This window comes from Sinocyclocheilus anshuiensis, unplaced genomic scaffold, assembly GCF_001515605.1.
Source record: "Sinocyclocheilus anshuiensis isolate Anshui unplaced genomic scaffold, SAMN03320099.WGS_v1.1 scaffold1477, whole genome shotgun sequence".
NCBI lineage: Eukaryota > Metazoa > Chordata > Actinopteri > Cypriniformes > Cyprinidae > Sinocyclocheilus > Sinocyclocheilus anshuiensis.
Window position 1 is genome coordinate 211,125 of NW_015547710.1, and position 15,500 is coordinate 226,624.

The 15,500-nt window shown below is 36.7% G+C and overlaps 1 protein-coding gene across 2 annotated transcripts in view; it reads right to left on the bottom strand.

The window, feature by feature from the left end:
* Positions 1 to 15,500, bottom strand: part of LOC107704006 (syntaxin-8-like) — a 70,938-nt gene that overhangs the window by 38,417 nt on the left and 17,021 nt on the right. Inside the window, exon 7 of one of the 2 annotated variants that reach the window (XM_016506826.1) lies at positions 8,157 to 8,635. The exons of the other annotated variant lie outside the window; for it this stretch is intronic. Coding sequence (XP_016362312.1) covers positions 8,565 to 8,635 — 71 coding nt within the window. The 3' untranslated portion in view covers positions 8,157 to 8,564. Of the gene's footprint in view, positions 1 to 8,156; positions 8,636 to 15,500 lie in introns of those variants that run through there. 2 annotated transcript variants of the gene reach the window in all.

Genomic DNA, 15,500 nt, shown 5'->3' on the forward strand with positions numbered 1-15,500 from the left:
ACCTCTAAGTGCCATCTAAAATTTTCTTCTAAAATGGTTATTTTCTCAGGCTCCTATGTTTATGTTCAGTTTTACTTTAATGGGAAATAAAATAAACTATTTATTGCCATTTAAGTGAAATTACTGAACCTATAGGAGCCTGATAAAAATGGCCATTTTAGAAGAAAATTTCAAACGGCACTTAGAGGCTTTTGCATCTGAACTCTTCATATCAAGTAGTAATCAATTTACACTATTTGAAAATAATATTTTATTTTCAAATGTGCACATTCACTCTTATTCGTATGTCTAATAGTCGAACACGCAAACGTCTCTTGTCACGTTCATTTATGATTTACGTGATTCATGATCACATATTTTCAATTCAAAACGGCGAAATTTCATAAAAAATTGAGTAGTTTGCATCACAAGATGGTCTATTACTGTCGGTCGCTGAACCTTTCTATCGTAAAACAGTTTTCTTATACAGTACTACTTACATCTTTCCACAAACTCGTATGTCTAATAGTCGAAAACACAAACGTCTCTTGTCACGTTCAATGGTGGCGCAGGATTTTTTTGTTGGGGGTGCTAAGGAGGGACTTAACAGTTCAGAGGGGGTGCTAAAAAACTAATTAAATTGAGTGAAAGTAATGAACGTCTATAAGCTTCAGCTATCTAAATAGCATGCAAATTCAGCCACCGTGTGATTTTATATACAGCAGCTTCGGAAAAAGGCTGTGGTATTTTTTTTGGTATGGAAAATTCTGTGGTATTAAACTTCTCATATGCCAGTTATTAGTAATATAACTTCTAATGCCAAATGCCAAATATTACATTTACAAATTAATACAATATGAACGCACATAGAAAAGAAAGTAGGGATTTTTTTTCTTTTTTCATTGTTTTATTTTTATTTATTTATTTTACATTATCTATTTAGTAATTTTTTCTGACCATCAAGTGTCACCCTCAATGTCAACTGGCAGGAAAACATGGTACATTCTAACCATTTTTTTACAAAAAATAAAGTGCCGGCATTATTTCCACACTATTTAACTATTAACCATAACTATTTCCACACAATGGCATAGCGGATGGGCACGCACTGGTGGGGCCCCACAATAACCTCACAGTGCTGTGCCGGGGCTAAGCAAGTTTCTGATGGGGCTATAGCCCCGTCAAGCCCTGCCCTAGCGCCGCCACTGCATTTTTTACAGTGTAAATCTAAATGTTGATCTAAATAGAAATTCTGTAAATACATATGTTAAATCTTATGTTAAATATACAAATAAATATGAATGTTAGCCTATAAATAGGCCATATATTTAAAAGGTATTTTATATATCTAACGTTATAGGCTATTTTAGCCTAAATGTTCGATCTAAATGTGAGAACATCCAAATGTATAATCTAAATGTATTTTTAATGTAGAATGTGATACATAAATACATGAAATGTAGAACATATAAAAAAGTGCTCGTGGCTCGTCTACCAGTGGGTACCCCCACGCATAAAAGTGAAACTCTGCCTATGGTATAGGCTACTGCTTGGTATAACCAAAGACTATAGAATACCCAAGACGTGTCACTGGTATAGTTTTGAATGGGGAAAAATGAAACGCTCAATATGGCCGCTCAATCGCAGGAAGCCCCGCCTTCTGAATGAAAGAGCCAATCGCTAATCGGTAAAGTCAGAGTGTCACTGCAGCTGGTTGCTATAGAAACAGTCAGCCCTCTGAGACGTGTGCTCAGGACTGCGCATGTGCACTGGCTGATCTAGCCTGAAAAATATTTCATTGTTGTTCAAAAACAACATTTATGACACAGTTGTTGTCAGATTTATTTGGTGATTTCAAATATGAAATTTAATCGTAAGCTTAGTGAACAGTTTTGGAGAATTTGATGTTTCCCCATTCAAAGAGATAGGAGTTGCACCTGCATGCCCGAGAGGCATTTCAAAGATGGCCGCCGAGTGACATGACTTGTCTTAAAAGGACTTTTGTATAACGTTGGCCGGCCGCATATCAGAGCCGTTGAAAATGGAGATTCACACTAAATTAAACCAAACAGCCTAATCCACACATAAGATAAAATCAACAGATGCATGGAGTATTCAATGAAGCCCGTGTGCATTACTGTAGCCTATAGAGATTTTCCCGAAGGAAATTAACAAATCCTGCAAATTTTTCCGACTTTGAAGCATAGGCTACTGGCACATAACACGTGCGATCGCCTAAATATGAGCTAGCCTATAGCCTACTGATAATAAAAACTGTTCAAACACAGCTAGTTTTATCCAGGCCCGGTTTCAGAAATAGGCTACTAAGGGTGCTTCAGAAATCAGTGAGTGTATTCTATAGCCTCAATGCACATAAATTTTAATGTATATTTTTGTCCCGGACCTAACCGTCACTGGGGTCTAGACAAATCGTACAAAATCGTAGTCTACGAGTGAGGTCGTACGAATTCGTACAATGAGCCACCTCGTAAAATACATACGAACTGGTCGCGAGATAGCATCGACAAACCCCAAAACCTAAAGTACTGTTTAAATTTTATCTTTGTTCTATTTATTTATTTGTGTTATTGCTTATAATTTGTTAATTTGTTCTTATTTACTGACTGTTCACTTGTCTTTGATGTTTGAACTTTATATTTATTAGGCTAGTAGTTTTTGTTGTGGTATCTAGAATTGTAAAACTGAACTGTTATCTAAAATTTTGGTATTAAAAATAACGATAACAACACTATTTTATATTTTTGTGGCAGGGCAAGTATACATTTTGAACCACTAGCCTGACACTCACTGGTCAAGAGCATTGATTCCCTCTTTTCTTTATTAACATGACACAGAGAGCAGCAGGTGTACTATATTAATATCCAAATCACAGATCTAATGTTACACATCAAAATTTAACACAGTTGTTTGCTTTCACTTAAGACATACCCATTTATGCGAATACTTGACAAGCCAGATATATTTTGAAGCAATTCAGTGTTGTATTTTAGGTAGCTTTCCATGCACGCAGGTGAGTCAGTCAACGCGAGTAACACATTGAGATCTTTTTTTGTGGCTTAGCCTATTGCGTTTAAAAACTAGCTCTTCCCGCATTATTTTCTCATTTATGCAAGTTCTTTTTATAAAAACCAAAATGTGCGCAAATATATTGCTTTAAAGACGTTCATTATCTGGTAAGTAAGATTATCTGGAAACATCAGACGCAATTAAGTGCTTTGCTTCCAAAGTCATACGCAACTTTTGTTAATTAATATAGCATATATCAAGAGTACTTTATTTACAACAGTAAGTTAATATGTATGATAGGCCTATTTAGTAACATTTATGCAGAATCGCTTACATCAGCATCACAATGCGTCATAAAATAATTAGACCTATATTCCACATGCCTATTTCATATAGGCTATAGCCTATTTAATTTTATTTTGGATATAGGCTATGATAATGATGCTGATGATGATAATACTAACACTATTACTAATAATAATAAAGAAAGGAAGAATATTAGGCTACATATTGGCCTGCATGGTATGTGCAGTATGGGTTAATATAATAATTCTTAATTCTGCACTTTCTTAAATTCAAAACAAAATACAAGTGCTTTAATGTCGGAAAGAATAAAATGTAGCATCCCATTGGTTGACAATCATATAAACATTTACCGTGCTATACATGCAGTTTGCTGACAATTCTGGAATTTCGGTCAAATACATGCTTATTTCACTGCTTATAAAACATACAATATGCTTCGAACGATCGTTCATATCTAGCCTATAAATACACTACTTTAGCGAGAAGACAAAGGGATGTAGTTGTTGTGAGAACAGCATTGAGAGCAGCAATGGTTGTCCCCTCAACCATGTTTAAAGTTTATGACCCGCCCAACTCGGAAACTCTGGTATCAAAATTATTTCAGAATTTCCCAGTAGTAAATATGACTTGAGAGGCCGTTCACATCCAATTTTCGATTAGGAAACTTATATGATACAGGTGCATCTCAATAAATTAGAATGTCGTGGAAAAGTTACCTGTAGTTCCGATAGCACGTGAAGGTAGCATAAACACATGGCCACGAGAAATAAATGTCGTTCTCTCAACATAAGAAGTCGTGCTCTTATTTTAACTGAATTTATCGATTGGAATCAAGACCGTGGCATTCCAAATTCATGATGCATACATTTAACAAGTTTTTTTTTTTAATGCCCCTGGACAACAGTTTATGGGTTTGTTTCTGATGTCGTCAATGTTGTTTTTGGAAGTTACATAAAAAAAATGCAGTTAGCTCAAAAAGCTGAGGGCACAGGCAGGCGCTGTTTGGATGAGCATGATGCTTGTATGTTCAGTGCATGGCGTGTGTGTTTCACTAGCTCCGTTCCCATGGACACATTTTGTTTGACCTAATTCTGGATATTTCCAGCCTAAGACGTGTGATTAATCCGTATCTAAAGCCGTGTCTACACCAAGAGAAGCAATTATAATCAGTTGATGCGGTGACTGTCCACACTGGAAGTGGCGCGAGGCGACAAATCTTCTACAGTAACTCATGCCACCTCCTATTCCGAATCTTGGAAACATGCGTTGTATGCGATGAAAGTGAAACCTAAAAAAACAGCGCGCATAAGAAAGCGATTGCACGCTTTTGTGAGCTTCAGCAAATGCACGCGATCACAGATTGCATGCTTCCCAGCCGAAACAACCCCCCACGTGAAACTGAAATAATAACCCGTAATATAAGATTTTGGCCATATTGCCCAAGTCATTCATCCCATACTATAAGTATAAATAAGCACTATAAATAAGGAAATAAAACTATAAATAATTATTTTTTTTTGCTTTTTTTTTTTTTTTTTTTACTTTTCTTTGTATATTTCTTTAGTTTTGCTTTTTTACTTTTCTTTGTACATTTATTTATTTATTTCTAATTATGGCAGGTTGGCATTCCATAGAAATCAGTGTGTGTTTAAAGTGTGGATGAACTAAGGATCTTCTAAACCTCCAAACTTCCCCTGGCTCTGAATGGGAACCACATGCTGCTACATAGTACGGTTGTTACCTACTCACTCTATGGACTGCCCTGGGGCATAAGTTAACCTTCCCTCTCCTTAGTCCAGCGCCACAGATACATATTCCAAACCCATGTGGTTAACAAGTTAGCAATTAGCCCTACACTAACAGAGCTACAATTTGCTCTTGCCATCACCAACAATGACAATCATGCCAGATTGGTGTGCAGAAAGAAAATATGTTAGGAGGGAATCCTTTCACCCTTAAAAACAGGTAGGGAGGGGGGTTTACAAAGGGAACTGCCAGCTGAAATTGCAGCCTCCTCACCACATGGCAAACTCACTTTCACCATAATGTGGAGAGAGCTCCAGGGAAATATTACTGCCTGCATGAAGACGTTAAGAGAAGTTTACAGGCAGACCATACACATTCCTGCAGGCTTAGGCAACACCGCTTTAAAAGTAATACTGAAGGTTTGAGAATGTGTGTGTGAAGGAGTGATATTTTCACCCTTTTAAGAGCTCTACCATTAAAAGTCCTGAAAGCATGGCAGGTGCGGGTCAACACATCCCAGGCAAGTGAGAGTTAGCTCCACCATTAAATAATCACCTAAAAGGTTCACTCTAAAATTAGATTCCATATATCCCCATATAGACCCCATTGACTGCAAGGAGTTTAATCGCTCCATAGATTCGAGGACAAGCCTGATACTCATACAATGCCCCACATCTGCACATTCCATTGGGTCTGATTTGTTTTGTACACTAATATTACTAAAAAAATGAAATTAGATCAACTCCTTGATCTGCCATTTCTTTCATCTTACATATTTTTATTATTTAATCAAATATCTCATTAGTTTGCATTTTTCCCTTGCCAAAATCTACAAATGAGTGTAAGCAACAAAACCTGGCAATGCCAGACAATCTGGTTGTCATTGTTTGAGCATTGACTCTCCATCAGAATGGAATCAACATGGACATCTGGATATGATCTAAAGTTACAAGGGGGGACTCCGATAACCTGATAGCATCTAATCCACAGGAAAGGTAAGGCGGTAAGGAAGAAGATTATATTTCTTTACTTTCATTCCCACTATTGAGCTTTTCACACTATTGTTAAACAAGGGCCAACCTAACCTTGGGCAAACATAATCCTGGATTGTCTCATTTCATACTGTTCATACATTATCAAGGATTAAGGTGTGGTCATTTTAGTGAAATTTTGTGGGTCCACTATCCATTGTTAATAGTGAAGCAATGCATGAACCACAGTTCATACCGAAGTCACTTTCAAACCAAGTAGCTTTCTGTTGGTCAACATAGTGAATTTGCGTGACCAACATCAACCTGTTGATGTTTCACCCTCACATGAAATTCTAAATGTGTGGAATCCTACTAAAATGATTTCACCTACAAAAATTTGGTGTGCAACAATAAATGTGACCGCACCTTCATTCAAGTGTCAGGATTACACACCGGACATCTGTGTTAATGTTCTTATTTGCGTATTTAAGAGGTCAACATCTTTGATTGGATGAATGCAGAACAGGCAAGCAATTCGTTTCAATAACAGCTTGTCCATCTGTGAGAATGTCGACATGCAGCAAAAAACAAATAACAAGTCTCTTCTTTATTCAAGTTTGCACTTGCCATCACTGTTTGACATTTTTAATTTCGCCACAGATGTTAAAACTAAACATTGCATGTGAACGTTTCTGTGATCGTACAAAGAACATGAATATTTAATGAGGCAAGAACTTTTTATTTTATGATTAGTTGTCAGTTGCTAAAAAATGCGCTGTAACATTCTCCTAGAACTGAACTTAAGCGTTAGGACTGTTACCAGGTTCATAACCAAAGGTTAAAAGTGATGCTAACCTGGTACAAAAAGGAAGTTTTGCTTAATGCAGTGCTAAAAATTGGTTTAAAAAGATGGTAACCCAGGGTTAAAGACATGTGCGAGTATTTGCGGTGAACAAACATGTCCCATTCATATTCATACAACAAACTCTACTTAATTAGTAAAGTTTTACTAGTGCATATTATCAGTAACTCTCATTTCACAGTCACAAAATCAAAAGATAGAGATACATGAGGTAGCAATCTGATTCCGGATCCACATAGCCTGTGGTATTAATCAATCTTATACAGAAAGATCTATATACAGTGGCTGAAATGGAACAAAGAAAAGAACACAAGAAAGTATAAAGTTCTACTCTAAAACTCTTTAAAAACAGCTAAACAACTCAATTACAGCTTCACATGTAAGAAGAGTGTACATTCTCTTCCAGCTAATGAGACCTTATTGATAGATAATGTGCTTTTTGAATGCTGTGGACTACCATTAAAGTTTCATTACATGGCATCTCAATTTTAATGCGTTAAATTCCTCTGTGTTGTGAAAACACTATGTGCTCAATCTGTCGTCTCCTCCGATACGCTGTAGAAAATTATCGAGTTGTGCGTCTCGCCATTATTCATAACACATGAGAGCACTGACATCAATTCACGTCTGTAAATGGAACTTCCTGCCTTTTCAAAACAAAGACATTCGTTCAGACCCAAAGCGTATTTTTCTCAAAACAAATCTGTCTCGTGTTTTGAAATGCGAAAAGTATCTAGAATGCCGCGAGAGGTGTAAAACATTCACTGCTCATCTTGGTCACACAGTTTGCAGAGCTCTAGATCACTTCTTCCTGTCGTCTGGGAATTCCTGCCACCGATGTTTAATGTGGGGCCATGTAGCTAACGACTGTCACAAGCACACATTCATTCCAGATGTATCACGCCATATCAAAGCCAAGATCCACTAAGCAGCACTGCGGCCTGGGCGACGGGAATTCCGATTAGATGCTTTATGGCATCTATAAAAAACAAAAGAAAGAAATCTGAAAACAGCACTTGCCTCTTAAATAGGCCTTTCAGCTTCCACTATGATCTTGTGGGTTCATTTTTGAAGGTAACTGTGAGGGTTTCTCTGCTCAAACATTTTTTATGCTTTGTCCATGAAAGTGAGATCAGCTCTCCGTAGACTGTCCAAATGGAAGGTTTTATGGTGGAGGAACACACGTATGTGTTGAGTGATAAAGAACGAAGAATTTGTAAAGTTGTGGAAGTTCATTACATGGCATCTCAATTTTAATGCGCTAAATTCCTCTGTGTTGTGAAAACACTATGTGCTCAATCTGTCGTCTCCTCCGATATGCTGTAGAAAATTATCGAGTTGTGCGTCTCGCCATTATTCATAACACATGAGAGCACTGACATCAATTCACGTCTGTAAATGGAACTTCCTGCCTTTTCAAAACAAAGACATTCGTTCAGACCCAAAGCGTATTTTTCTCAAAACAAATCTGTCTCGTGTTTTGAAATGCGAAAAGTATCTAGAATGCCGCGAGAGGTGTAAAACATTCACTGCTCATCTTGGTCACACAGTTTGCAGAGCTCTAGATCACTTCTTCCTGTCGTCTGGGAATTCCTGCCACCGATGTTTAATGTGGGGCCATGTAGCTAACGACTGTCACAAGCACACATTCATTCCAGATGTATCACGCCATATCAAAGCCAAGATCCACTAAGCAGCACTGCGGCCTGGGCGACGGGAATTCCGATTAGATGCTTTATGGCATCTATAAAAAACAAAAGAAAGAAATCTGAAAACAGCACTTGCCTCTTAAATAGGCCTTTCAGCTTCCACTATGATCTTGTGGGTTCATTTTTGAAGGTAACTGTGAGGGTTTCTCTGCTCAAACATTTTTTATGCTTTGTCCATGAAAGTGAGATCAGCTCTCCGTAGACTGTCCAAATGGAAGGTTTTATGGTGGAGGAACACACGTATGTGTTGAGTGATAAAGAACGAAGAATTTGTAAAGTTGTGGAAGGGTAAGATTCACTTCACTGACTGACCTGGGCATGCAGTTTCCCTTTTTCCTCACCAGCAATCCACCTGAAATAAGTCAGGGTTTTTTAACTTTTTGTCAAAGAACCCCTAATATTTTATGATCTCCTGACAAGAGACCCGAAAAATATAGGCAGCTATATATATTTTCATGTATAAACCCACATTTTACAGGGGGTGTGAAATATATATATAAAACCATGTTGTTTACAAAGTTAAATAATCAGGTTTAATATTGTTACTATAGTAAAGCCAAAGCAAATGATTAAAATATTATCTGAAAAAATAAACACTGATTTTATATTAGGTGTGTCTTTTATCTGACCACTATTTAGATGTATAAACCTCTAGAGAAACATTTTCAATTTAACTCAAATTTATTTGTATAAAGCTTTAACAATAAATAGTATTCCAGGGCAGTTTCAGAGTTAAAGGAATAGCTCAGCTCAAAAATGAAAATTTTGTCAGCATTTAGGCCTACTCACCCTTATGTCGTTCCAAATCTGTTTTATTTCTTATGTTGAACACAAAAGGAGATATTTTGAAGAATGCTGGTAATCGAACAGTTGATGTTCCCCATTGAATTCCATAGTATTTCATTCCCTACTATGAACGTCAATGGGGACCAAAAACGGTTCGGTTCTTTAAAATTCTTCAAAATATCTTATTTTTTTCAACATAAGAAAGAAATGTATATAGGTCTGGAATGACATGAGGGTTTTATATATATATATATTATTTTGCAAACAATATATATATATATATTTATATATATGTTCACACACCATGTAAAATGCGGGTTTATACATGAAAATATATATAGATGCCTTTATTTTTTCGGGTCTCTTGTCAGGAGATCATAAAAGGGTGTTTTTAGCCCTATTCGGACGGTAATTGTTTCTCAGGGGGACGTAAGTGATTTTCACAATTTACAGGGGGTAGTTGGTGATTTTAATGCCGTCCGAACCCAGGATGTCGGTGTTTTTCTCACACCACCCCCGTAAAAAACCCCGGCCGAAATACCTACTGTTTTTTGACAAACACCAAGGTCGTGTGGTAATTTAATTGCCATCTGAATCCACATCTCTGAATTTACGAGAATAAATCGATTCAAAATGCAGTGTTTAAACCCTTTTTGAGCACTCCTGAACACCGTAAGGTAACGTTGTACTTCGGTGTAATTTGCATACATATTTATTTCTGAAATGCTGATACTTCATAACTGCTCCACCACAGCGACTGAGAGCAGAAATAGAAGAAAAGCACGTACACATTCAAAATGGGTCTTTATTATGGCCGCAGCAGGTATGCAATATAATTTAAAAATGTGTATTATTATAAACAGATATATATATCGCGTATAATTATATACAACTATAGCGCGTCTATTTTCCTATTTTTAAACAGGAGATTTAAATGATAAAATAATAAATAGGATATTATAAAATGTATATATTATAAAATATGCTTGGAATAATAAGAATACATTTTACATAAGTATTTTTAAATACATTTTACAGAATAATAAGAATAAATTTGTAAATACAATTAATTTTATTTACAGCAGACAATCATGTGACTGGCCATGTGAGCAGCGCGTTCCCAGGTTCATAGGATCACAGAACTCGCTCCTCCACTGTGAATAAATTGCCATCCGAATCCATGAGTTTTATCACTGAGGTGATATGTAAATTTATTTTTACAGACATCCATATGAGAAACAATTACCGTCCGAATCGGACATTTGAAAAAAAGTTTAAAAACCTGACTTATTTCAGGTGGATTGCTGGTGGGGAAGAAGTGAAACTGCATGGCCAGGTCAGTCAGTGAAGTGAATCTTACCTAGACATGTGCCGGTATTCGTAATGCGATATATCACGATAATGAATATGCATGATATTGTTATCATGGGCACTTCAAAATACAGAGAATAATTATTTATAATAAATTACTCAGAATTTTGAATGCATTTTAAGAATATTTTTTCCCATCAACTGGTCACAATGCAAACACTGCTGTATGCTGCTGTCGAAGACGCGTGTGTACTCTGATGTAAACAAGCACGGATGAGAAGCGCATGGCGGAGCACGTGAGAGATGCTCTGAATGAAAGCACATTCACTCTCTGACAGCAGATGGCGCTAAACATAATGCAGCCATTACCCCAGAAACCCAGTAAACATCATCACAGTGCCAAATGCTTTAATATTTAGACTTAATAGGCTATTAATTTTCAATCTTTTTTTTACATTTTAATCTGGACTACAACATGCCCTAGATATTGTTTGAAAGTGTGTTGGTTCTTTACTGTTCGGTCAAACTTTACATTAGGGCTTCATTAGTTAATATTAGTTAATTCATTAGTTAACAAACTGTCAGAGAAAAAAATCTTCTAAACATTCATTAAACTTAGGTAGTTTCAATATTTAATAACACGTTGTTAAAATCAAAAGTTGCAACTGTGTTATTCAATGAGCTAACATGAACTAAGAGTTGCATTTTTAAACAAAGATTAATAACTTCTGTAGCAAATGTAGCTATTGCTCATTGTGAATGTTAATGCATTAACTAAGGTTAACTAATGAGATCTTATTGCAAAGTGATATTATTGGTCTTTATAATTCTTTTGCACTTTAATCTGTGTACAATTTTTAACTTAATAAACTGTTTGTGTATGCTTTATTGCATTTAAATGTTCAGTTATTTTTGTTATAAGAAAAAAGTGATTAAACCTATTATACTGTATTATGACTTTTTTTGCAACTAAATTGATATTATTCAATATCGTGATAATACCGTATACAGAGATAAAAGAATTATCAATTAATTGCAACATGAAAATTTGATCCCGGCATATCCCTAATCTTACCCTTCCACAACTTTACAAATTCTTCGTTCTTTATCACTCAACACATACGTGTGTTCCTCCACCATAAAACCTTCCACTTGGACAGCATGTGGAGAGGCTGATCTCACTTTCATGGACAAAGCATAGCAAATATTTTCTTTGAGCAGAGAAACCCTCACAGTTTTTATGGTGAACTATCCCACTAACTTTGACAGCTCTAAAAAGTTTTTTTTTTTTTTTCAAAATCTCCTAGATCCCTCTTGCAACCAACTCGTTTGAAAACTCCTGCCATTTGGAATGTCACTCAGGCAGGAAATCAGTGCACCACACAAATGCAAAGTGCACAATACAAATGACACGAAAAGTATGACAATTTAATAAGGATAAATATAAATATAACAAACACATATGTAGTAAAATAATGTTTTTTAAATTATTTATTTTAAACCACATTTTATCAATACTTGTCCTAAATGAATTATATTTATTATAGTCACCATGTTGGATTAGTTATTCACAATGCAATCCTCTGTGAAGGAAAAGGGCTGGCTTACAACTTGGCCTAAGGAAGGTAGAAAAATTAAGGGGTCTTTCACACTGGGCATGTTTGCCGATTGTTCCTGTCGGTTTGGTTTGACACTCGATTCTTTCAAACCCTGGTCTGCGTTCATCTTGTCATCAGAAACGAGCACGCTGCATTATACAAAACAAAACGCAGGTGAATACATTGTGGTTTTTATTATTAATTTGGTGTTATTATGCGCAGCAAAGTGAACAACACTTGCGTTTACTGTTTGTGTGTCGCATGAAGTATGCAAACACAGCTGATTGCGAGCCATTGATTTGCTACTCTGATTGCACTCACTATACGCAATTACACTGTACGCTCACTCTTGCTCGTATCCAAGGTAAATCATCACCACTGTCATCCCTTACATGTGTTTTGCTGAACTAATGATGCTGTCATTGGCCAAAACACATGCACGGGTTACTTTACTTCCTGATCAAGTGTGCATTCATATTCATGGCACAGTTCCATTGCTACCGAAATCACACCACCTTCTTCAGTATCAGGTTTGGGGACCCTGTTTCGAACTAAACTGCCAGTGTGAAAGCCCCATTAGTTGGAACTAAAAATTAAATTGGAACCATTTGGAACAACAATGCTTAAGGGGGAAGCTCTCTAGGTTTTGGAACAGAGATAATGTTGTCACACTTCATTCCCACTATCATGAGCATCCAAAATCTACTAAATGGCAAAAAACCTTATATCAGCCAACATCAAGTTCATCCGCATAAGGAAACACTTAACAAGTCATTTCAGTGTATGCTTCACCATATAACCACAACTGGCAGCATGCATGAGTCCTGAACCTCAGCATCTCATGAAATAACGTCTTGTGGGTTGAGAGACATCACCATGACAAACATTTCCAGATCCATGCTTCCAACCAAAACGACACTGGGTAATCAGCATTGACGATTATAATAAATCTAGAGCTCTATTTCATGTGAATTCAGGTTGCAGCCAGTTTGTGCTTCCAGGATGACTGAGTCATCGTTATCTTATTCAGTCTTTTTCATATCTCTGTCAGGATGACAATATGACAAACCACAACTCATGTTCATTTTAACTACATGCGATTAGAATTTCCTTGTGGGTCATTTCTTCAACAAAAACTTTTCTGCTGTATTGTTTCACGTGGGATAGCCATAGAAAAAAGATCTTGGTGAATGAATCAAACCATGAAGAATAAAAAGAGCTGTGATTGATGATGCTACCTTTACACAAGTCGTCAGACGTCCCAAACAAGCTCTATTCATGGGTCTCTGCTGGGAGGCCTGGCTCAGGCCCCCTAATCTTATTGTAAGTCACTCTGTACAGGCCGACACTGAGGAAAGTAGGGATGAAGAGAGAATGAGATGAGACATGATGAATAGACGCCTGCCCCAAAGATGCAGATGGAGAAACCTTCCCACTGTCTCGTCTCTGTTTCTTTATCACTCCATCAAGTCAGAATGACAACAGAAGCCAACAACGACAACATCTTTCGACTTTTTACAGTTCTTCAGCTTTGAAACTCACAGTCTGATACGCTGCCCTTTGTGCAGAAGTCTGTCAGAGATGGAAAAAGTGATATGCCTTTAATAGGAATGTTAAAAAAAGGTAGTAAATCAGAACATGGAGATGATATGAAGCCTTTAAATATTTAAACAGAAATAACATGGCATAATGAGTAAACAATCACAGAATTTTCATTTTTGGGTGAACTATTCCTTTAAAAACAACAGCATGTGCACTTGAGCAAAGCAGTAATTTTCATTTCTTTCCAAATGCTGATTTAATGACAACCATTTCATATACAACGATGACATATTAAACAAATAAACGGGAAGTTCTAGATTCACTCTGCTCTTGGACCTCGAGCTCAGCTTTTATCTCTATGACTGCTTTATGACTTTTGGCGTTCTCTCTATCCGCTCACCACAGTCTATTTGAGTATAAATGTGACATATCTATCAGCACAAAGACTGGTCATTACACATGAAGCACACAGGCAAAGCCCTTCATAACCTCAGCTTGTAAATCACATTGCATTAGGTTCCTCAACACAAACAACATGTCACAATGGTTCCATCCTGAAGGAATCATCGTAGTCTTTACAGTGGATCACCGCAGCATGACAGTTTTGGAGAGTTTTTAAACTCGTCTCAACAGAAATGCTGTTTCTCTCCTATACAAGTACTGGCAAAATAGAGTCCGTTCAGATGTAAAACTGAGATGAGGGTTATTAGCTAAATGAGAAAAAGCCAGTGAGTGTGAGGACCATCTTAGAAATATTTAGCACATGACTGCATTTTCTTCAGATGGGTTTATTTATAAAATATGAGGAGAGGTTAGGGTGGGTAACAAACTAAACAGAAGTGACTAATTCTTCTGAGGGCCTTATAGAAGGACACACTGAGATCCCTATAAGGACTGAATTGCCATATTTAGATAATGCTGATTGAACAACACTAAAAAGGGTGTAAAATATAAATTAACTTGCCCAGGTTAAAAGCAACCACCCTAGGCAAAGTATGCTCTCCCAAAGACCAATGAATGTTTAAACAGCAAATAACAGAAACTTTTGGCATGCCACTATGACCCTTGTATTGCCAGTAACACGAGGCACCTTGTACTGACCCAGCAAACTTCAACTTCATTTGCCCTCTAAAAAAAAAAAGGTCATTTTGCAGTGCACAGTCATCACAAATAACCACACTAATTCACCCGCCAAAGACACGCGCTGATGTCATAGTTCCAGGCCAAATATCTGAGAAACATCCACACCAATAAACTCAAACGATGTTGACTTTCAACACAAAAAAGTAACACTCTGTTGATATAGGACTTTTTTTGTAATACACAGAGGAATAATTGCTGCCATGTTGTATTTGGAAGCTAAATTGAGTCTGTTTTCTTGGGTTTTGCAGTTAGACAGTATAGTGTAAAACACATATAGAGTTCATTCAATAAAGCATTTTTTCATGTTAACGTAATGGGTGATTGGCTCATCTGCAAATCAGCAAAGTGGACATAAAGCTACAGTGGGGTCCAAAAATCTAAGACCACTAGTGCAAATGCTTCTGTTTATCTTTTTTCCCCTCAAGCTACCATTTCTAAAAATTTCATTTTTTTTTTTTTAAGAGGTCATATGATGTTGCTAAAAAGAACATTATTTTGTGTATTTGGTGTAATGAAATGT